Here is a 24815-nt window from a genome sequence, read left to right on the forward strand (position 1 = left end):
GTCTCTTCTCAAATTAATCTATAAATTCAATGCAATCACAAACAATATCTATCCCAGCAAGATTTTCTACAGAACTTGAAAAGATGATTTTAAATTTCATCTGGAAGAAAAATGCAAAAGAAGAGCCCAAAACTTTTTTCAAAAGAAAGTACCAAACTATATTATAAAGCTACAATAATTAAAACAGTGTGGTAGTAGATAAATGGGTCAAAGAAAAGAAGAAAATTCAGAACTCAATTAAAAAAAAAAATCAGCGAAGTATATGACCTGGCCAAAAATGCTTAATTTTCCTACTATCCAAGGAAGATAAACATTTAAATGAGATGTTATTTCAACTATTAGAAAATTAGTAAAATATTACCATCCGGTGCTGGCTAGTGGGGAGACAAAACACATCTTTTGAGAAAGTGAATATAAAAAGGTACAATCATTTGAGGGTAATTTAATAGCATTATTATCCATCATTCTCAGAAGCAATCAAGTCTACGATTCATAGAAATACTATGATGAGCGCATGAAACACTGCTTATAATGGCAAAAAAATCACTGCAGCATTTTAGTTATAAGGGAAAACTTGAAAATAATTTAAACGTCCATCAGTAGAGGAATGAAAGACTCATTTGACAAACAGATGTCATATCTATTTAATTACACTAAATAGATATATCACACTGCATTTATTTAACAAACACTACGTCTCAGTTAAGTTTTTAGACACTTTGCAGATTTTAATTCACTTAAGCAACTATGTCTGGATTACAGGAGATGCTCCTGATACAGCTCTTTTTAAAAAAGAACTGGTTACACTTGGACAAATGTCCTGAAAACACAAAATTTCAAACACTGTTCTTTGTCTTCCTTAAAATAGTTGTGAACACCGTGTCACTTTTAATGTTTCTCCAGTCTGAGTTATTTACTGTTGTACTGAGTATACTGTATAGAGCTATCTGGTTCTAGAAGGCAGTTTTTCAACAGAAAAGTATTTTTACACTATTAAGGAATAGCAGCTTTGTTATAAACCTCCTGAGTAAGCTTACTACCAATCTCAGAGCCTATAATATTAAATATATCCAAACCCCTTTCCCCTTCTAATGCTTTTTCAGGGGAACACCGTGGGCCCTTGGATCACCAACGTTACTGCAATAACACCGTACGCTTGCACAGCACTTAACGTCTGGAATATATTTTCAAAAACCTAACTGTTCTAATTTTACCTTACAGGGAGAATAAAGGGTAAAAGAGGTGTATTTAAATATATGGATTTCAAATAGACAAGTGGTGATTAAGAGAAACTTGAGGATTTTCAAAGGATCTTCCCCCCAATTTTGAGGTTAATGTGCCACGTTCTCCCACAAATGCTGCTTGGTGCCACCTTCAGACAAACTGCTGGGTTGAATGGACCAACCTACGATGACGCGCTACTTCTGTTTTCAGCTAAATGACCCTCCCTGGGGAAAGACCTCTTCTATGCCTACTTTAAAAAAGAAAAGGTCACACACGGCCAATGAAGTCTATGCAGAAGGAAAGCGGAGGTGCGGCCTTAACCAAGAATCCTTAGAAAAGTACTTCACTGCCAGTCCCAACCCAAGGAGCAAAGAAAGCTTCAGCTGGCCACTTCTTAACAACGTCCACGAGGATGCAGCGGTCCTCTCACAGGCAACTCAAAGGAAGTGCTGAACCGCCCTACACTTCCCGCCTCCGAAAGGGGAAACAGGAATTCTGACGCCTTACACACCTGGAAGACGCTGACTGACTAGAAACAGGTGCAGATCGGTGTGTTAGCAGCTGAGAGCGGCCACAGGTGGAGTCAGAGCCGAAGCAGCAAAGCAAAAGCGATTCTGAAAATCTCCGACCCCCGCCCCTCCCACCCAGAGCAGCGCTACCAGGCAAGAACGCGTGAGTCAACTCAGCATCCAGGAGAAGCATGCAAAGTCGACTGGAACTCAATTTTTCATTAAAAAATAAAATGACAACAACGAACCCCGCACAACCCGAGCGGCCACGCCGGGCACTCGGCCCCGGAGGACGGGCTCCTCTCGCCTGCCCTCTGGGTGGGCGTCCACGAGAGGCAGTCTCACCTGTCCTGTGCGCCGCCGCCGCCCCCGCGGACCGAAGATAAGCGTTCAGTTTCCTCTCCATGCTAAAATGCTGTCCGCGCCTCCACACGCGCTTCCTCCCCTCAGGCCCTCGAGGCCAAGCGTGACAGATCCCGTCGGACCCTGCCAACCAGCCGCGCCCGGGCCAACTCCCCGGGCCGGGGAGCCTTCGGGCCGCCCCTTGCAGCGACTCCCCTCCTCCCGGTTCCATAGGGCCCGCGTTCGCACAGGCTCGTCAGCGGCGCGCGGGACCCTCCACGTCGCAAACAGTCCTTCCTCTCCGCCCTTGTGCCAAGAAAGCCGCCCGGGCGTCGCGGGGCGGCTCCGAGGCGCTGGCGGGAGTGACGCGGACCCGGCGTCCAGGCTCGGAGCCTGCAGGCCTCGCCGCGCTCGTCAGCCAAACAAACGCTGCTCCTGCCCCAGAGGGTCATAGGAAGGCACGAACGCTGAAACTCCGCTCCACCTGAGGTAACAAGTCGACTTTCTCAGTGACTGACGCTGGAACCCGGAAGTAAAACCCCACGCCCACAGGAAGCGGAGGTGGGGGGAAGAGAAAGTGAAAACTGAACTGTGGCGTCCCTAGGAGGCAGGAGCCAATCGCTGGGGAGAAGCCGACGCGCAGGCGCGAGCTGCGGCCCTCGTCCACGCGGCGCTCACCTCTCTCCTCTACGCAGGCGCGAGGCCGCGGCGCGGCCCGGGATTGGACAAAGGATTCTGGCGGGCGCGGTTGCCCGGCGGGCGGAGCTGGGCGTCTCGCGGGGCTGACGCGTCACCGGAAGCGGAAGGCGCGCAAGGAGAACCGCGGAGGCGCGGCCACGACGGCGTTGAATGTGTTGGCGCGCGTCTTTCGCCTCACCGTTGGGAGTATTTACCTCCTTGAGTCTCCTGCTACAGCTGCCGCAGCGTCGCTTGTCTTGTCTTGCCCAAAAGCGACGTTTACGAAATCACGTTGATCCATGTAACATTTGTTTATGTGGTGGGTTCCCTAGGAAAACACCGCTAGAAGCTTCTATTCCATGCAGAGTTAAGGGAATAGCATTACTATAGCAATGCTGTTACCACAAATAGCATTACTTATACCAATCAGAGATACTAGGTGATGCACTTAACCGTGAGCCAGACACTGGGCCACACTATGGGAATAGAATAATTTACTCATTCAGTAGCATCTTTTATTGTTTACTGTGGCCAGGTGCTGAATTAGGCACTAAGATTACAGTCATGAATAAGCCAGATAAGGACCCTGCACAGAGTGGAGCTTATTCTAGAGGTGGATGACAAACAGTAACAAGTAACACCACCACCACCACCAGAACAGAACTTAATAATAACTGCAGTGAAAACAAGCCAGAAATGCTGAGGATGGGGTTGGAGGCTGGAGGCCAGAGCAGAAAAGGCAGAGCTACAACGTCTCACTGAATAAGGGACATTGAGGTCAAACCTCAGTGATAAAAACAGACCAAATTAGTTCTTGGAAGATGAGGAGGAAGAACTTTCCAAGCAGAAGACAAAGTAAGTACAAAAGTCCTAGACATGAAATTGTGTTCAAGAACTGAGGAAGGTTGGCTGTAGAAGCAGAGACTGAGGTACAGCCGATGTTTTCAAAGTACATAAAACCAGTATGTACAACTCCCTGGCTTATCACAAAGCAAATATTCATGAAACCACCACCCTGGTCAAGAAATAGAACATTAAAACTGGAGCCTGTGCTCCGCAGCGGGAGAGGCCACAACGGTGAGAGGCCCGCATACCAAAAAAAAAAAAAAAAAAAGAAATAGAACATTGCCAAAAACCCAGAAGTTCCTTCTTGCGCCACCTATGGATCAATACCCACTCCCCTTACCTACCATCAAACCTAACAACGAATCTAACTTCCATGGTAATCTCTTCCTTTCCTTTCTTAGTAGGTTTGCTGCCTAAATATGCATCCCTAAACTTTATCATTTAGTTTTGCTTGTGGTTTGAACTTTATATAAACTGAATGGGTTTGTGCCTGGTTTCTTTGGAGTAACACTGTGAGACTCATGTTTTTGTGTACACAATTCTTTCATTTTCATTGCTATATATGTAGGGGTGGGTGTAGCACATTTTCTTTATCCATTTTACTGTTGATAGACATTTGCATTATTTCCAGTTCTTGGCTATGATGAATAATACCGCGGAGCACAGGCTCCGGACGCACAGGCTCAGCGGCCATGGCTTACGGGCCTAGCCGCTCTGCAGCATGTGGGATCTTCCCGGACCAGGGCACGAACCCGTGTCCCCTGCATCGGCAGGCGGACTCTCAACCACTGCGCCACCAGGGAAGCCTGCTACTCTTTTAACCCCGCTTCTCTTCACCTCCAGCCTCCTAAACCTATAGCTCTTCTTGCTCTTTCCTATTTGGGTGTTGGTTGATAAGGATTAGTGAGAACTTCCTAGTCAGGGGCCTCTACAGTAAAAGTTGCTAACATTTATTCAGTGCTAACTATGTGCCAGAAATGCTTCTAAATGCTTTCCAAGTGTTCGGTCACTTAATTCTCTCAACAATATTGTGATGAAGGTATCCATTTTACAGATAAGGTAACTGAGGCACTGAGAGGGGAAGATGCTTACTCAAGGACACAGTTAACAGATAGGGGAGCCATAGTTTGAATCCAGGCTTTACTCCAGAGCCTGCACTCAGACATTACGACTTGCTCAAGATACTGAAAACCTTCAGCGAGGCTGAACAGTGGATTATGAGTTTCCAGGGGACTAAGAGGGGTTGTGATTTGATGTTTTTAACACAGAATCCCTAAAATCACAAGTGATGTCTATTTGGCAGACTGGCCAGGCCTTAGAGATTACGGCCTTTGGCTTACATTTGAACAGACTGCTGTTCTTCTGAACAAACGGTCTGGCATTTTTAAGGTTGGTTTATTACATGTCTAAAGACTGGATTCACTTATATCTTTCTTATTCCTGTTCTGATCTGGTTCCCAAAAGATGGCTGTGAACTTGAGAAGGGAGGAGTGTCTTCTTATTCATCTTTGTGTTTCCACAGTCTCCAGCCCTTAGGCTTAGTAGGTGCTCACTAAATGTTGGTCCACTGGAATTAAACCCCTTTAGTCTGTATCAGCCACCTTGAATTATGGGCCATGGTAAAGGATCCCCTCTGGGACCACCAGGTAACCCTGTTCTGCTTGGCATTGACCTTTTTCTCTTTTTCCCTGCACACAGAAGCATTTTTTTCTTTATTCTGATTTAATGTGTGTGCGGGGGTTGGTTCTCTCTGATAACTACAACAGAGAACATATTATGCATTTTTGATTACATCTTTTGAATGTATGAGTAGAAAGGACTAGAAAATTTACCCTTCATTGCTAATTGCTTGCCTTCAATTTAAAGAGTAAACTAAATCCTGTTATTCTAGCTCAATCTATTTTATCTATTCTTTCAGATGCTTTCCTCTGTCATATCTTTCCTTTTTCTCCCTGTATCATTTTTCTTTTTTTTTAAGTTCTCAGCACAACCTCCAGGCTTGACCAGCATTCCTGTGTGCTCTCAGACTCCACCAAAGAAGAGGCGGATTGCTCTTCAATGATTTTATTATTATTTTAAAATTATTTATTTATTTATTTACCTATTTTTTGGCCATGCCGCGTGGCTTGTGGGACCTTAGTTCCCCGACCAGGGATTGAACCCGGTCCCTCAGCAGTGAAATTGCAGAGTCCTAACCACTGGACTGCCAGGGAATTCCATCTCTCTGTACCTTTTAATGAGCATTGCAGATCATTCATTTTGTACAACTTCTGATCCCCACCTTTTGGACAAACTTAATACCCATGCAAATATGAGTTTAAAGATTGAGGCACACTGACCGAACTCCCTAATCCCAGGCATCCCCAGGAGGCTACTGTCTCTCTTGAACAACCTTATCTCTGAGAGACCCTAGGTTCCTGGAATAGGGCAGATTCTGCTTCAGAAAGGAAATGTAGTCATACTCAGAACATCCCCTAGGCCAACCCAGAGCAGCCAGGGGTCTTCATTCCAAGGTTGGCTCTGAGCAGATCTGCTCTTCTCCAGACCCGCGCATGAAGCAGACTGACCTGCCGCCTGTGGGCATTCCAGCCCGTGCCTGCTGTGGACAGCCTCACTGTCTTCAGACCTCTCTGCTGGTATGTTTCCAACACTTTCACAAGAAAATTCCTAAGTCACTTCCTCCATGTGGCCTTCCTCCGATCAACCCCAAAGATCTGTGAGACCTCCTTTATTCTGTATCCCATCATCATCTAAATCCCAAAATTTAATTAAGGATTTTCCAGACTTCTTCTTTAGAATCTTTTCTGAAACAAATGGATTTGTGAGGATCTGGAAGTCATATATAAGCTTTCCTACAGTTATAGACTTTAAATGAAGTTTGGCTTCTATATTATATTGACACCTGTGAATCTGTTGCTTAATATCAATAAAAGCTCCCCAGACTCTCTGAGTGTGATGCTTTTCTTTCCAAAGGCACAGACCTAGGCTTCCTGGTGTCATCCTTCTGTATATAGCTGTGCTCAGGTCAGCGGTGATGGTCAGCAGCCTGCCCGGGGTGAGAGTCTCCCTAAAAGGGACCCCAGAAATTGATCTACCTTTCAAGAGGCTCCATCAGCATCCAGAAACACTGTACCCTATCTCGAAAGGCATCGGTCCTGCTGCTCTGCAAATCAATGTTCTCCAGGCCTCATTTTGGCAGCGTGGGCCCTGGAAGTCTTTCTGTGCTGTACTTCTGTAGCCTTCCTTCTTGTGCACCCGCACTGCAACCTCTGCAACTTCCCCTTACTTGGCGCTGGGATTTCAGGACCTAGGAATTTTCCACGATGTCCTTCTACATGCTTTTCATCGGCAGGCCTGGGCTGGCATGTCACACAAGGCTAGCTCCTTCGGCCAACCCCCTCTGCTTAGTCAGTGGCAGCTCCGCAAATGCTGGAGGGATGACTCAATGCACGGGAGTGTGTCCTAAATACTGCATTTGAAAGTGATAGTTTTCCTGAGCTTCTCATGACAATGACTAACCTCTCTGAATGTTTCTTTATGCCTGTGAATAGCTTATCGAAACGGATTAAGCATCCTTTTATGCATGTTCTTAGTAATACTGGCAATATAGTTCTTTTTGTTTGTTATGGAAATAACCCAAATTGGGAAAGGTAGCTTTAAAACTCCCCCGCTAACCAAAGCATGATCAATTGGGGAAAAAATTTTGAATTCTTTTCTTTTTCTTGTGAGAGGCATGGGAAATAATAGGAAAGGGAAAGTGGGGAGCACCACTCATCAAAAAAATATTTTAAGAAATGTGCTGGCTTCTATTTCAGGAAGGTTTACATCAACACTGTTAACAGACAAATGAAGGAAAAGGAAATGTGGATCATTGGTATTGGTACTTTTCAGAAAGGCTGATTGATAATATTTTCTTGTATTTGAGATAATCAAGGACAGAAAGCAATGTCACAGGATGTGAATTACTCCTCATGACGGTGAGGAAGGTGCCTATTTTCTGTCTGTTGTACAGTATGTCTGGGAAGTCCCTCCCACACTGAGTCCTTGGTCTTTCTTCCTCTGACCCTTTCACATGACTTTGACTCCTTATTGGCAGGGCCTTTTCCTAAGATTCTTTTGCTGATAATCCAGTCATGCTGTTCTCACACAAAGGCGAGTACTAGAAATAGGCATGTCAGGCTATGACACAGCCTTCCTCCTCCTTTGAAGGGGTAATGACCTTATTCAAGATGCTTTTATTAGGTCTTCTCCGCAAGTTACCGGAGAAAAGTCATTGCATTTCATTCACACAACCATGCTGCCACTGCCAGTCTGGGTGGTTCTTCCAAGTCTCGGTCAACCCCCGTTTTACATGGCTGAGGCGAGGTAAGAAGTTGGACAATGAATTGTAATAACCTGGCTGATTTCTTACTTTGATTTAAAAAAAAACAAAACTAAGCATTATTATTTTTTTCTGCCTGTAAAAGTAGTCATTCCGACCGTAGAAAATACAGGGAAAACATAAAGAATAAAATTAAAATCCCACAAAATATCATCGTTATTAAATTTTGGTATTTTTCCTTCTATATCTGAGTTAAGTTATCTTGTCCCACTGGATGGGTGGGACCAACAAAAGAATTTTCTTTTTCTGTTATGGCCAAATCTACTGTTTCAACCTGGGAGGATCTGTCAGTTTTCTCATAGTGTGCATCACAGAGTTTAAAACTACTTGGAAATACAGCCCAAGCTGGCTGTGCTTCTTCACCTGGTACCTGGCAGTCAGGACTAGAAGCTGGTGACACTTCTTTAATTAAAGAACTGAAGGAGGGAAAAAACAAAAACAAAAACAAACAAAAAAAAAACAAACAAAAAAAAACAACTGAAGGAGAAGTCTGAACCAACTTGAACTTCCTCTGCAACCTCAAGGGCACAGGTTTCTTTCGAAAGTATGAAAGCCACTGTCTGTAAGTTATCACCTTTTCTCTCACTTTCTCGTGGTTTCATTGACGTGTGATCAGCAGAGTTCACATCAGGCACCTCTTCAGGCTCAATTATTTCTTCCGCTGTCTCCTGAAGCTCTAAGCAGGGTAACGGGGCCTCCTGCTGCTGCTCCATTTCACCAGCGGATGCTTCTTCCCAGGGACTCGTGGGCGGTGATATGGTGAGAGTGAGGTCAAGGTCAGAATCCTCCTCTGATAACTCGAGGCTGACTTCCTCTCTATTCACAGATAGGCTGGTTTGTTTGGTAAATGCAGAATTAAATGTTTCAAAACTCATGTGTTCACTGTTTAGACCACTCTTGTCATTCTTTAGTTCTGAAGAGCCATCCGAAGCATTCCTCACTGATGGGATGCAGTCAAGTGAATCTTTTTCTTCCAAGGGATCAGAAGCTGACGATGAGACTACTTCTTCAAGCTGGGACGACTCTACAGTGTCTTCCGAAGAGATGCTGGAGAGACTCTGGGTCGACAGAAAACATTCTTGAGAGAGCTTCATTTCTTCTCTGGGTAACAAATAACTAGAACTTTTAACTAGTGATAATGCCTCTGTTACAAGGCAATTATCAGACGGCGATGGTGAGCCTGCAACAGCCTGCCCTTTCTGTAATGAACACATTTCTTTAGCAAGTATCTCTCTACTCACTGAGAAGGCACAAAGGTACTTAGCGCCTTGTTGTCCTGACATTGCCAGAGAGGGAACGTCCCTAAGACCCTGTGTCTTTTCAAATGCGGACACAGGATGTCTAAGGCTTGTAGCAGGTGATACTTGTTTAATCAACTCCACATTAAAGGGTGTAGGTTTATCAGCTCTGTTTACAACTTCTGTCTGTATCGGTGCATAGGCATTTTTTTCAAAACTGAATGTAACTCGTTCCAGATTAATCACTCCATACTCCGTATCATCCTCCCCTTCCAAGGATGACTGACATTCTTTGATTATAAGGCTGCTATGCTGGATAAAGCCCTGCAAAGCACCTGTTTTTGTTTGCATTTTTGCATGAAAAACATCAACTTTGCTTTCAAGGGTGCTGTACACAGACTTTTGAAAAATCATTGACGGATTGCTGATCCCATCGTAAGTCCTGGCGAATGTGGACTGTGTGACAGTATCATTATAAGATGTCACCTGTGTGCCATCAAGTGGCTCAAAGGTTTTATCTTCAGCAGGAATAGAAGATCCATTAGTTTGGGTACTTCCAATGCTAGAAAGCACCAGATTAGAGGTCTCTAGTTTATCTGATGACTCTTGTTCGGCTTTCCCCCCAATTATCTGAAATGATAAAAGCAAAAGAAATAAATTAATTTAAAAAATCAAGGGCCAAATAGATCTTTTTTTCAAGCATTTACATATGTGAAGAACAGAACAGACAAAGATCAATTTTAGTTTGCTCTGTTCTTTTGAATCTTCATAGGGTAGAGATCAAGCAAATCCCTCTCTTCTTAGGCTTAAAATACCCCCCAAATAGGAATTTGTTTTACCTAAATACACACACACGAGAACTCCAAAACTTTCTTAGTTGCACAGCCTTGTTTTTTTTGTTTTTTTTTTAATGGACTTTTGGGAAGAAAAGCGGCTAGACCACTGGCAATTTAAAGACTTGAAAATGCAGACTGTTTGCTAAATAGCATCACTTAATTCAGAAATGCAGCAGTAGAGGAAAAAGTGCTCAATTAATTTAAATTATTTTTAGTAAGATTAAAAGATAATCTTTAAAGCAAAGAATAACTTATTTTAAACACCAGCTTTCAATTAGACTATAAATGCACTGTCATCTGGAATGTTCCCATGAGGAAACACTAATTATTATCTCTTGTACTCAGAATACACTGATAAGCAGCTTTCCCAAGGTATCAATCTCTATCCTGTTAAATAAAAGTCCCTTACCCCTTAGCTGTCTTCTTAGCTTATAACTGGACATAATCTCTCTCTCATTTTAATACCTCCCTATTCAACAAAGCAGCAGAAAACACAGTGCAGCTTGCATTAATAAACTCAACTAAAAGGACTGATTTAAACAGTACCAGAAAGGATTTAGCATAAACAGTAACAGAAATACCTCTGGACAATTTTGATAACCTCATAAAAAGGCTGTTTCTTTTCTTCTTTTTTTTAAAGGCTGAAGAATGGTCTTGTTCAGAATATGGTAAAGTGGATTGACCATACAGTTGACCTACACCTGTAGCTCTGGAACACTACGGCCACAGATTTCCTGCCAGATTTTGAAGCAGTCGTGTTGTAAGTCAGGACCTGTGTTTCAAATCTCTTGTTAAAAACATTTCTGCCTTAGTCAAAGAAAGGCACTGACCTGAGCAATTGGCAGGGAGGAGCTGAGACTTGGTTTTAAGGGGACACGACTGGCCAGATACAAAGCGTAGAAAACTCTTGATGGCACACTCATTCTGAGAACAGTTCTATGACCCTCCCAATCGTACTGTGGCTGATAATGTTGGGCCATAGTCGAGAATCTCACCATGCCTGTGCTCTTAGTGAAATGAAAACTTTGATAATCCTAGTTTGCCCTAGAATAGGGAGTGGTACAGGATTTAAAGGTGTGTGCACCTTTAAAGTATGGGTACAGTATTCAAGAAGATGACGGAAACATATTTCTAAGTATATGCTATAGAAAGTGTTAGGAATCGTTAATTTTAACATTCTACTTTCTACTTAATACTCTTTCATGTTTGCAAGAAAATCATTCCTAATTGGACATTACTAAAGTAAGTTAATATATATTACCACGACCGAAAATACTTTATAAGAAACTAGTGTGTGTATAAATATATATGTAATAATTAAAATCTGCCTGACTAAACATAAATACTTTCTTATTCTAAGGTAGTGATTTTATGTATCTCTTTGAGAATAAGATGAAATTTATGAACCCCATCCTCAGAAAAAGAACGCATACACACGTAACATATATTTTATGTGTACACATATAAACACACACATATGTGCATATATATACATAAATACATCCACAGAATTAGACACTGAGAAACAGCTAGAGTGTCCAGATCTGAGTCTTGGCCGGACAATTTACTATGTGCCTCCAGGCCATTCTGTACTTCTCCATCCTCAGTCTTCTCACCTATAAGATGGGTGGCACGGTCCTTACCTCACCCGGCCGTGTGAGAATTAACTGAGCTAATGCGAGTGAAGGGCTCAGACCAGTCTCTGGCCCACAGCGTTCCACCAGTCTTCATTCTGATGAAGATGAGCATCTGCAGACACTCACAGACCCTCTGAGGCTCACCCCTGGACCTGCAAATCCCCACGGAAGCCCAGGTACAGAAACTCAATGTTAACACAGGCACTGAAGGTGCCCAAACCCATGTAAAATTACTCTGTAATAAATCTGCTCTGAAAGCTTAAAAAGGCAGGTATTTTGTCAATCCATTTACTTAGAATCTTGATACAACTTTTTAATTTGCTCCAATTAAAATTCGATTATCAGGCTTCCCTGGTGGCGCAGTGGTTAAGAGCCTGCCTGCCGATGCAGGGAATACAGGTTCGTGCCCCAGTACGGGAAGATCCCACATGCCACGGAGCGGCTGGGCCCGTGAGCCGTGGCCGCTGAACCCGCGCATCTGGAGCCTGTGCTCCGCAAAGGAAGAGGCCACAACAGTGAGAGGCCCGCGTACCGCAAAAAAAAAAAAAAAAAAAAAAAAAAAATTCGATTATCCGTCCTATCAGTTGAGAACAGTGAAATGAAACAAAGTGTATTTTTCATATTTACAAACAGTTATCTGCAGACTATGAGAGGTCTGGCATTTTATTTACTGTCTCAGGATTTGTTTTCTGTTTTGGTGGTACGCGGGCCTGTCACTGTTGTGGCCTCTCCCGTTGCGGAGCACAGGCTCCGGACGCGCAGCCTCAGCGGCCACGGCTCACGGGCCCAGCCGCTCCGCGGCATGTGGGATCTTCCCAGACCGGGGCACGAACCCGTGTCCCCTGCATCGGCAGGCGGACTCTCAACCACTGCGCCACCAGGGAAGCCCTCAGGATTTGTTTTTAAAAATATTTTTTAATATATTCAATTTTAGTTTCCTTTAAGGTTTATCAAAGATTTTTTATATTTATTATTACTGCATTTGATCCATAAACACTATTATAGGTAAACAGAATAAGTATTATTCACCTCTTTTAAAAGATAATAAGCTCAGAGAACAAGTAATTTGCCCCAAATCATACAACTAAAAAGCTACATAATTATGGTTGGCTCCCAGATCATCTGAGGCCTACGATTTTTTTCCTCCTTTTGTTTCTTCAATCAGGATGGTAGATAAGCTCCACCTGCAGACAATCCAGACTTTGTAAACTAAGTTTCTGGCATTCTAATCCTTTACATAGCTAGAGAATCCACTTTCCTAAAAGAAACCAATGCCTTGTTATGAATGTGATTTTACGTACAAAAAATATTTCTTCAAAAATAACACCAGCATTTACAGTATTCAGCTTGACCTACCTCATTATTACAGGAATAGATGAAATTCTGGCTTTCTGGGGTCTCTGGATGACCTGCTGTTGCAAACATTTCTTTCTGTTCATTCTGCACCCAAAGCTCCAAGCCTCTCACAGGCGGTGGTTTCATGAAAGGAAGCAGGGGGTCAGTGATTGGGAAGGACACTTTGGCAGTAGGACCTCTGGGAGCCTCATTAGTCTCCAACAGAGGGTCTACGGAGCACCTTTCCACACCGGAGGACTCTTCAATTTCACTGAATTCAAACGATTCTAACGTGCTATTTATGCACACGTATTTTGCTGGGTTGCTGTGTTCTACTACTTTTCGGGATGATTGTATGACTTTGTTTTGATTGCTATAAAACAGAGCTACCCACATATGAAGTAAAAGCTTCACTTCTTCCATGGTATCTGGTAAATCAGTATTCCAAGGCCTGAGATTTTAAAGAAAGAAGAAACCAAAATCATTGAAAATGACTGTTTTAGTTGATTATCTTATAAGTAAGTGCCTTAATTATTAACCTTAGTTTTTGTGTTCATTTTTATTTTAAAAATTACATGAACATGAAACAATGAGTAAAATAAAAATGAAGTTGATATAACAAATAATTACAGTGAATCTGCTTGGTATTATTCCCAAGTTACTGGATTTTACACACTTCCTTCTCCCTCCCCAGAGTTTAGCACAAGTATCCCTTCTCGCTACATTTATCTCAACAGAAAAGTTCATCCGTTTTCATCCAGGGTCACTCCCACTCACCCGTGTAGTGCTCTGACTACAGTCTTCTCCAGGGGGTTGTTGGTATACTTACTTGCCGTCTAAGCTGAACACGTAATCTGCTTCCCATACGAAAGTGACCTTAAAGGAGCCGTCACAGCTGAATACGGTACGAGAGCGGCAGAAGTCCTGCAGGCTGGAGGGCAGCACCCCGCTCCTGCGCCTGAGCGCTGGGGCCTCGGAAAGCTGCTGCAGTGGGGAGGTGACCTGCTGATGCCGAAATGGCATCACTTTCCCCACTGGGGTTCCCGCTTCAGGGCCTTTTGTGCCATTCTTGGCAAACGCAGGGCCTGGGGCCCCTCTCTGCTGTAGATGCTTCTTTGAATGTTCTGCAAGGAGCAGGGCATAGGAACGCTCCACAGCAATGACAGAGCTTTGGCTTGCGTCGGAACTTTCTAGGGTTTCCTCGGGCAGTGCTGACTGGGCTTCTGCAGGGGCCTGAATGCCAGCAACCAAGCTTTCTTCCTCCTGGCTGACCGTGGGGTCTGATGTCAGATTACTCTTATCAGAGGAGGGCTTGGATGACGGTCCACCTTTTTGACTTTTAACTCTTCTATGATATTCATGGTCTGATGTACCACGCAAAGAATGTTCTTTAGAAAGCAAAACATCGTTCTGTGGCAATTCAGAGGAGCAGGGCAAGTTTCTGGGCTCAGAGGATGGTGTGGTAGAGGTAGCAGCGCTTAATGCAAGATCAGCCAACATATTTAGGGCCTGGGAGTCACAGTTGACAATGGAGTTTTCAGGTGGGTCTTCTGGAGCCACTGTGATATTTTCTGGTTGAGCTGTACTTATGCTAATAACATCTTCTTGACCATCTGAAATTTCTGATTGAAGCTGTGAAGAAGTTTTTCCTTTGGCTTCAGCATAAAAGAAAAAAAGACACATAACACTTGATTTCCATAGAATTAATTCTTTGTCATATTCCTATGGTTCAGTGAAAATCAACAGTTAAGTCAACATATTCAAGAAAAACCTCTTGATATGTTGCATAAATTGTATGTTAAATTTTTATTACCAGAGTGAGGTCTTGTCCAACTTCCTGATGTATTATAATGTATTTACCAAGGAACAAGTCTTAAGGAATGTGCATATTAATTTAAAAAGAAATCACCCTTCAAAACTGCATGTACTCAGGCTTCCCTGGTGGCGCAGTGGTTAAGAGTCTGCCTGCCGATGCAGGGCATACGGGTTCGTGCCCCGGTCCAGGAAGATCCCACATGCCACGGAGCGGCTGGGCCCGTGAGCTGTGGCCACTGAGCCTGCGCGTCCGGAGCCTGTGCTCCGCAACGGAAGAGGCCACAACAGTGAGAGGCCCGCGTACCGCAAAAAAACAAAAACAAACAAACAAAAAAAACCTGCATGTACTGACCTACACACAAGGCATACTGCTCAGCTAAAGAAAAATACAAAGAGAAAAAAACAAAAACAAGAAAACAAGACTCCTGCCCTCAGAGAGCTTACAATCTAGTGAGAATCTAAGAATTTCTAAGTTTAAAGTGTATATTATAGAAGGTTAATGTACTTTCTTAGAAATCATTTCCCTTGGCAAGTTATTAGAGGAACCACCTAAGTTCAAAATAGAGATGATTTTTAACCGTACTGATGTTTAATTATAATATGTTACGATACAAATAAAAAATGAGAAAAGTAAGAATATTCAGAATCGCCAATTAATTTCAAGTTTTAAAACTTCAGTTTCTGCATTAAAAACATTTCCTCTCTATTCTATCTGCAAAAAAGCAAATCTCCTCATCTACTGATAATTCTCCTTACAGCAGGTACTCAAATCTACCCACTGGCATTCGGTCAGAAAACTAACATTCTCAGGTGGTTTACTTGCCTTCTCAGGACTTTGATTCAGCCTTTTAAAATGTGATTATCATGAAGGACAAAGTTCTCAACAATACTGGGCAGTGAGTCCCTGTAGCAGGTGGCTGGATGGACAGAAAAGCCAACTGTGCTCCTCTTTATAATTAGCAGTAGCAGGTCTGAAATAAATTACTAACCTGTCTGCAAAGCCCAATGACAGTACATTTACAGAGAAAACTCTGGCCTATGAGGTCATCAAACAGAATGACAAGAGTGTGTGTATGGTGAGGAGGGTAAAATTAATCAACCACTGCCCAGTTTTTATTTAAAATATCAAAGCCCAACGGGGTGAGGTACGAGAAAGTGGCCCAAAGAGGGCTGTCTCGTGAACCCTCCGGGTGTACTGGAAACACATTCATTTTAGGATCTGATGTGTTTACTGACACTAAGTTCATTCTATCCTTAAATACTATGGTTCTTACACTGAGTATCACTATGAGGAAGGTCGAATCTAGAGAACACTGTATTGAGTCAAGAAAAAGGGTTCATTTTCATATGTGTCATTTCAGGTAAATCATTTAATAACTGACTTGTTAGAGGTTTTCAATTAATTAAAAATACAATACTGATCATCTATCTCTTTTAAGAAATACAGATAAAATGATGCCAAATAAATTATAAAAAATTAAAGAGTTCAGTAAATAAAAACTATATTGAAAACTTTAAAAAGGACAGAAAACCATTAGTTTCAGTAACAAAATGATTGAGCCTTCTTAAACTCTGATATTTCAAGTAAAAGAAATGAAGTGGATTAGCATGGGTGATTAAGAAATAAAAGAAAAAATTAACACATTATTTAAAAGGTGGTAATCTTAAAATTTTAACTTGGAATGTGGCTGCACAATATATACAGACACTTGCAATACAAATCGCCCTATTTCTGAATACCCATTCTGGAAACTTTTCATTTTCTGGGCTCACTTTTCTGCCAATGCCCAGTTGCACACCTCCTCCCACTAATCGATTAGCCTACAAGTATATAGAAGCCAATTCAGCACAAGGAATTCTAATGACAAGGCTGGGAATACAATGCATTATGTATGTATCTATACTCATCCTGTTTACAAACTAATTGGAAAGACAGGACCAAGACACACCAGATGATTGGAAAATAGTATGAATTAACTCTTTAACGTTCTCAAAAACCCAAAAAAGAAATGGAAAAAAAAGGAGAAATGAGTGCAGATCAGAGCATCAGGAAATGACTCCGGGTGGACTTAGCTGAGCAGAGGGGACTGCACAGGAGTGACAACAGGCGTGGTTCGTGTGGGTGGCACCATGTGCCTGGCAGGGAAGGCACGCATTGGGAAACGGCAGGAGAGAAATGTGCACCCGTGGGTAAGACCACCTCGTAACTGCCTGGGGAGACAAGCAGAGAGGCTGTGTTGGGTATGACTCTCTACAGGCTGTACGGTGATATGACTGAGGAGCTTTCAGAAAAATCTTCAGCCATAAACAACATTAACGAAACTGAGGAAAGGGACTTCCCTGTGGTCCAGTGGTCAAGACTCTGCGCTTCCAATGCAGGCAGTGTGGGTTCGATCCCTGGTCAGGGAACCGAGATCCCACATGCTGCAAGGTGTGGCCGAAAAAATTTTTTTAAACAATGAGGAAAGAAAAAACCAAGCTCATCCATAATACCATCACCCCAACAAAACAAGAGTCTTTCCCTGAATTCCACTAAATTTGAGGCTTTTAAAAAACCTAAAGGTAGATGAGAGAAAGTAGAATCATGAGATTAGACAGAAAACTGATGGAAATACAGAGATATGAGGAAATGAAGGTTTTTCTAAACAAAAAACACCACCACACATACAACACAGTAGGACTCAATACCGAAGATACTGTAAAATGTATAGATTTTGCAGCTTGGTGGAGCTGCACTCTACTCAGAGAGACGGGTATGAAGAGGGACATGGAGCTGGGAGAAAAGTGAGGTCCGCGGTGATGAGGGAACGTGCCAGCAACGAGGAGGTTCCAGCAGGTGGAACACGGAACCAGCAGTCAGCTGCTGGCTCACAGAAGGAGACTTGGTTATTCACTTCCGCACAAGTAGAAGTAGAAAAGTAAAGCTGCTTTTAAAATTAATTTAATGCCTTTTGAAACCAAATGCAGGGGCTTCCCTGGTGGCGCAGTGGCTGAGAGTCCGCCTGCCGATGCAGGGGACACGGGTTCGTGCCCCGGTCCGGGAAGATCCCACATGCCGCGGAGCGGCTGGGCCCGTGAGCCACGGCTGCTGAGCCTGCGCGTCTGGAGCCTGTGCTCCGCAACGGGAGAGGCCACAGCAGTGAGAGGCCCACGTACCGAAAAAAAACAAGAAAAAATACAAGTGAAATACAGGATTCGAGATTACTGACTGCTTTGAACCATGTCTTTACAGTTCCCTCTGGACAAACTTATAATATCTTCTATAACTGATTATGGTCCAGAAAAATACTGCCAGATGCTACTTGCTTGTGAATTTAGTCATTAAAAAAGGCCATTTATACTTTAACTCTGCTAAACAGTTCATGTTCAGGCTTTCTGCAGAATGAAAAGTAGGGTCTATTTAGTGAAGGTATGAATCTTGGCACTTTCTTATTTATTCACAATGGGAAACCAAGTTACTTGTCCTGTCAGTGTCTGAACTAAAGAAGACCACAAGAACGTGACAGATTTCAACTGATCTTATACTGTTTCAATATACTACTTTATAATCTCGATTAGTCTGTATTACGGTGCTGAAATTTACAGGAAGAGGACTTCTTACCAGGTTGTGGCTGCTTTCTGATTCTGGGATTCTGATTGCCTTTTACTATATTTTCCCTCTGTTTTTGTGGAGAATTCTTCACAGGTGGCTCAGCCCTTGGAACAGTTTTGACTGGAGATGTCTCTCGTTTCCTTGCCCTTTTAGCATTCGTTGACCCTGGAACATCTTTAGAAATAGGAGCTTCTTGGTTTTTCCAATCCAATTTGGTTGTCTGTACAAACTGTGCAGTCAGCACTTCAGCACCTTATGCAGAAAAGACACCGTTTTCTAAGGGGTAGGGGGCGCACATATTTATCAGCATAGCTTTCCTTTGATTTGTTTTGGGGGGAAACTTTAATAATGGGGAATAAAATATAAAATTTGGGGTATTTCATTAAAAGATTTTTGAACTTGCTAAGTGTTGGTCTATATCCCTAATTAGGATTAGGAGAAAAATATCAGAGTAATAACTTTATAGAAACAAGGCATGACTTAATTTTTAAAAAAGATTCCATAATCTTTGCTGACTGATGTGGCAGGTAAGGCTGAACATGCTAGTTCACAGCACAGGGTGACGGATAATTCAATTTACACAAAAGCGACACAGCTCCCATAAAGCCATATGGTTAAAACCATGATCACACTGTAGAGAAGAGACTGTAGGTTCACAAAGAGCCATCTTACATATTTTCCTTCACTACACCTAAATATCAAAGCTTTAACACTGCCTGAAAAATCATCTCTTAAGAGAAGACAGAGGAAGGTACATTGAAGAAAGTCCTCTTCTGATTTAACTTCCTATAAATCTATTATAATTGCTCATTTCTCTAACAAAATGCTCAGCTTTACTTCTCGCAGGGAAGGAAGGAAAGAACTAAAGGTGGGGGCACATGAGGAGAAAAAACTATTAACAACCTGCTTGTATCACACGCAGAAAGTGTTTCAATCCTTTAAGAGTTAAAAAAAAATGTTAATAAATGTTCCCTGTGAAAACGTTTTCCCCATTGACGATATAAAATAATCACACGTGTGAATGTTTGCAAATATTTTAAAATCACGTTATATGGAAAATACTATTTCTAATTGATTGAGAACAGAAAACATATTAAACAGTTTCAGAATGTGATGGTTATTAGTGAAATGTAGAAAAGAGACCAGTTTCATTTTATTCTTTTGAAGGTTAGAAAAATAAACGGTTTTTTAAAAAAGCTTTTAGACTCTCTTAATGTTGTACATTTCCCTGGGTCTAATTATTTTCTTCCCTACTAAACTATCAAAGGCAATAAAGCAGCAGTTTTGTTTTTAGAGTAAGACTTCTGATTTTATACTGGTTACAATTTCTAAAATTTTTAGCATAAAAAAAGGCAAAATATAAGTCAAGCAGGAAAACTGTTAAGACTAAATTAAGAAGAGAAAGAAAATAAGATGAGATGATCAAGACTAGGGGAAGCGTAACATCTGCACGGGCGGGAGGGGAACATCTCTCACAACCTAGGTCCTGCGAGGAAAAGGAGAAACACGAAACAGGTGACCCTGCACGGACTGCCCTGCTTATTTGCATCACTCAATGACATGTTTCTCAAGCTGCATGCAATAACCCATGGGTGTATTATAAAATAAACTTAATGGGCTGCAACCAGAATTCTTTGTTAAATGAAACAGAAGATATCAGATTGTATTACACATAGTTAGGGTAAATGCTTCCTGAAATTTCTGTTTCAGTAATGTATGAATTTGTGTGTACTGGACTACAATATACAATGTATTTCTTTTCTATTTTTTTTTGAGCTTTTGTGGTATTATATTTAGTCATCTTGGCTGGTTTAATCACATCGTTGTTGTTGTTCATTTTTTGGCCACACTCTGTGGCATGTTGTGTCTTAGTTCCCTGACCAGGGATCAAACCCGTGCCCTGTGCACTGGAAGTGTGGAGTTGTAACCACTGTACTGCCAGGGACATCCCTAAAACATATTTCTTATAGTGGATGAAATTAGCACACTTGAGAAACAGTGACAACATATATGTTGAATTATAGGTAATTTATTTAATACCTTTAAAATGGTTCATATAGAGAGAAACCCAATATGGTTGGCCTGGAATTTGTGAGGAAATGTAGAGTGTGAGTTGCTGCTTCATACTGCCGTTCTTTCTACCACCCTCCTAAACACACACACACACACACACACACAATTTCTCAAACTATAATTGGCCAGAAATAACTACTTGTTAAACCACAGGGTAAAATCTTAATTATCTAGGATCCTGGGGATCCACACACCTCCAGTGTTTCTTCTTTAGGCATCAGAATTTTAAAATTCAAAATACTATAGATAGGGTTGGCAAATTTTTTCTGTGAAGGGCCAGACCTCAGTCACAGCCGCCCACCTGTGCCAGCACAGTGAAGTACAGAGACAACAGGTAATGCCTGAGGGACCCTTTGGCCCAAGTCTGCTCACCTCTTCGCTAAGGGGTCATAGAGCATAAGTTCCCTAGTTTTAAACAAAATACACCACACATAATCTGAGATGACTCTAAGCCAAAATTGTGTTATTTGTCGTGCTCTGTTCACTGAAGTGCATTTGACTAACATTAAATGGCTCTGGACGCTGATTCTCCCTCAGTTTTCAGGGGGCAACAAAACCACTTGAGGAACTGTTTCAATATATATGTCTCGAGGCCACTGGACCTTGTTTCAGTAGGTCTGTAGTAGGATCCAGACGACCACTTTTAAAACACACAAAGGATTAGAAATTCTGCCCCAGGATGCTCTAGTTCTGGGAGAGTCCAGGCACTTTCCCCCCTCTTTAAACATGTTCAGGCTATCACTTATCAGTTTTTGCCATCTGTTCTTAGTGTGCCTGATTTTAGCAGATCCTCTTCTTCCACTCGAATTTGTCCGAGGACAGTTCAGAAACTGAATGACCTTATTTCTTAGACAGGTAAGTAAATAACTGAGTGATGATTTGAGCAGTTTTACAAGTGAAATACAAGCTTTTGGTGGGTGGGCTTTTGTCCTATTTCTTGATTTTCATGTCATCTAGATTAGCGCTTCTCCAACTTTAGCATGCACACAGATCACCTGGAGAGAGCTAACGGACACTGTCAAGCTACAGTCCAGGATGGTCACACAGGAACAGGGTTAACACACAACAGTTATTACTAATTGCTCATCTGAAAATCCATACAGACCATGCTTACCGTTTTCTCTTTTCTGACGGAACTTGAGAGTTGTGCGAGAGTCTGGACGCTTCTTTGCTCCACCACGAGTTCTTCTGGGAAAGGGACGGCACAACTTCACCCTTTTACTCTGTACCACGGGCAGTGTGCCTGCTTTTCTCTTACGCTGAACTCTCAGATTTGATGCGGGACTTAATGGGACCAGAGTTCCCTGCCTTGTTTTAAACATCTCTTCAGAATTCTTTTGTGTTTCTGTTTCTTTTCTTACTTCTGCCGCTGAGTTGTGAAATTCAGCACCTGGAGTCATAACTAAAGAAAATCCAGCATCACAAATTCCATCTGAAATACCTTATTTCTTGGACAGGTAAGTAAATAACTGAGTGATGATTTGAGCAGTTTTACAAGTGAAATACAAGCTTTTGGTGGGTGGGCTTTTGTCCTATTTCTTGATTTTCATGTTATCTAGATTAGCGCTTCTCCAACTTTAGCATGCACACAGATCACCTGGAGAGAGCTAACGGACACTGTCAAGCTACAGTCCAGGATGGTCACACAGGAACAGGGTTAACACACAACAGTTATTACTAATTGCTCAGCTGAAAATCCATACAGACCATGCTTACCGTTTTCTCTTTTCTGACGGAACTTGAGAGTTGTGCGAGAGTCTGGACGCTTCTTTGCTCCACCACGAGTTCTTCTGGGAAAGGGACGGCACAACTTCACCCTTTTACTCTGTACCACGGGCAGCGTGCCTGCTTTTCTCTTACGCTGAACTCTCAGATTTGATGCGGGACTTAATGGGACCAGAGTTCCCTGCCTTGTTTTAAACATCTCTTCAGAATTCTTTTGTGTTTCTGTTTCTTTTCTTACTTCTGCCGCTGAGTTGTGAAATTCAGCACCTGGAGTCATAACTAAAGAAAATCCAGCATCACAAATTCCATCTGAAATACCTTATTTCTTGGACAGGTAAGTAAATAACTGAGTGATGATCTGAGCAGTTTTACAAGTGAAATACAAGCTTTTGGTGGGTGGGCTTTTGTCCTATTTCTTGATTTTCATGTTATCTAGATTAGCGCTTCTCCAACTTTAGCATGCACACAGATCACCTGGAGAGAGCTAACGGACACTGTCAAGCTACAGTCCAGGATGGTCACACAGGAACAGGGTTAACACACAACAGTTATTACTAATTGCTCAGCTGAAAATCCATACAGACCATGCTTACCGTTTTCTCTTTTCTGACGGAACTTGAGAGTTGTGCGAGAGTCTGGACGCTTCTTTGCTCCACCACGAGTTCTTCTGGGAAGGGGACGGCACAACTTCACCCTTTTACTCTGTACCACGGGCAGCGTGCCTGCTTTTCTCTTACGCTGAACTCTCAGATTTGATGCCGGACTTAATGGGACCAGAGCTCCCTGCCTTGCTTTAAACATCTCTTCAGAATTCTTTTGTGTTTCTGTTTCTTTTCTTACTTCTGCCGCTGAGTCGTGAAATTCAGCACCTGGAGTCATAACTAAAGAAAATCCAGCATCAATAAATTCCATCTGAAATACCGTACTTCTTAGACAGGTAAGTAAATAACTGAGTGATGATTTGAGCAGTTTTACAAGTGAAATACAAGCTATTGGTGGGTGGGCTTTTGTCCTATTTCTTGATTTTCATGTTATCTAGATTAGCGCTTCTCCAACTTTAGCATGCACACAGATCACCTGGAGAGAGCTAACGGACACTGTCAAGCTACAGTCCAGGATGGTCACACAGGAACAGGGTTAACACACAACAGTTATTACTAATTGCTCAGCTGAAAATCCATACAGACCATGCTTACCGTTTTCTCTTTTCTGACGGAACTTGAGAGTTGTGCGAGAGTCTGGACGCTTCTTTGCTCCACCACGAGTTCTTCTGGGAAAGGGATGGCACAACTTCACCCTTTTACTCTGTACCACGGGCAGCGTGCCTGCTTTTCTCTTACGCTGAACTCTCAGATTTGATGCGGGACTTAATGGGACCAGAGCTCCCTGCCTTGCTTTAAACATCTCTTCAGAATTCTTTTGTGTTTCTGTTTCTTTTCTTACTTCTGCCGCTGAGTCGTGAAATTCAGCATTTGGAGTCATAACTAAAGAAAATCCAGCGTCACAAATTCCATCTGAAATACATGGAGACTGAGGACAGTCTGCCAATAAGTCTAGTGCAGTAGATACTTCCAAAATGTACCCATTAGGATTTGAAGAATAAGATCTCAACTGAGTTAAAGACTGTAAAGGGCACTTTTCAGCTGGAGGAGTCAAGTCAAAACCACTGGACACTTTGCCAAAGAATGCAGTCTCTTTAATTCCATCCTGAGAAGCAGCAGTCAATGAAGGACTTTTGTCCACCTTGTACAGTTCTTGGAGATTATGCTTTACTAATGTGTTTGGACAGATTCCTTTTTCAGAAAATGATTTCTTTGCTTCCAGCAGGGCACAATTAAGGGCAGGTAAAATAGGTACCACCTTCAATGAGATGTCATCTTCAACTTTCAAGTCTTTCAGCCCTAAAATGTATACACATGTATTAAAAACCCAAAGTTCTTGTTTTTTCAAAAACATGCAGGAAAAAACGCTTTAGATTACAAAATTACAGGATGGTTAAATATGATACAGTGTTTCAAATGGTAATCTAAATAGCAATTAATAGAAGACTTATGGATGCACTTAATGAACATATATTATCTCCATATATATGAAAACACGCACACACAGAACCAAAAAAGAGTCACTCAGAAGGGATCATCAGGTGAGAATGAAGAAGGCAGGCCTGCCTGCAGCTCCATCTCATCTGACCAGGAGCCCAGCGTGGGCTCAATGCACCGGCATTTAGAGTTGGCAGAATTACTTTTCTATTCTCATTTTCTGCTTTTAAAATGTATCTAATCTGTACCTTATATGACCTACTTCAAATTCTCTTAAGAAGGTAGTCACAGGTGCAAACTTTCAGTTATAGAATAAATAAGTACTAAAGATGTAATGTACAACATAATAAAAAATAATTAACACTGCTGACGTTACATATGAAAGTTAAGAAAGTAAATACTGGGACTTCCCTGGTGGCGCAGTGGTTGAGAATCCACCTGCCTTTGCAGGGTACACGGGTTCGAGCTCTGGTCTGGGAAGATCCCACATGCCATGGAGCAACAAAGCCCGTGCACCACAACTACTGAGCCTGCGCTCTAGAGAC

General features: G+C 42.3%; 1 protein-coding gene across 1 annotated transcript; it reads right to left on the bottom strand.

The window, feature by feature from the left end:
• Positions 1 to 5681: 5681 nt before the first annotated feature.
• On the bottom strand, positions 5682 to 24229 carry LOC149749498 (protein TASOR 2-like). The gene is given in 6 exon segments (XM_089908630.1): positions 5682 to 9848; positions 13048 to 13477; positions 13804 to 13856; positions 13858 to 14681; positions 18443 to 18685; positions 23428 to 24229. Coding segments are annotated over 6 exon segments (3774 nt in total). The 5' UTR covers positions 24188 to 24229; the 3' UTR covers positions 5682 to 8384.
• Positions 24230 to 24815: the final 586 nt, after the last annotated feature.

The sequence above is a fragment of the Delphinapterus leucas genome, chromosome 3 (assembly GCF_059928025.1).
Source record: "Delphinapterus leucas isolate spDelLeu-1000000601 "Yukka" chromosome 3, BTC_Dleu_Yukka2, whole genome shotgun sequence".
In the NCBI taxonomy this organism is placed as follows: Eukaryota; Metazoa; Chordata; class Mammalia; order Artiodactyla; family Monodontidae; genus Delphinapterus; species Delphinapterus leucas.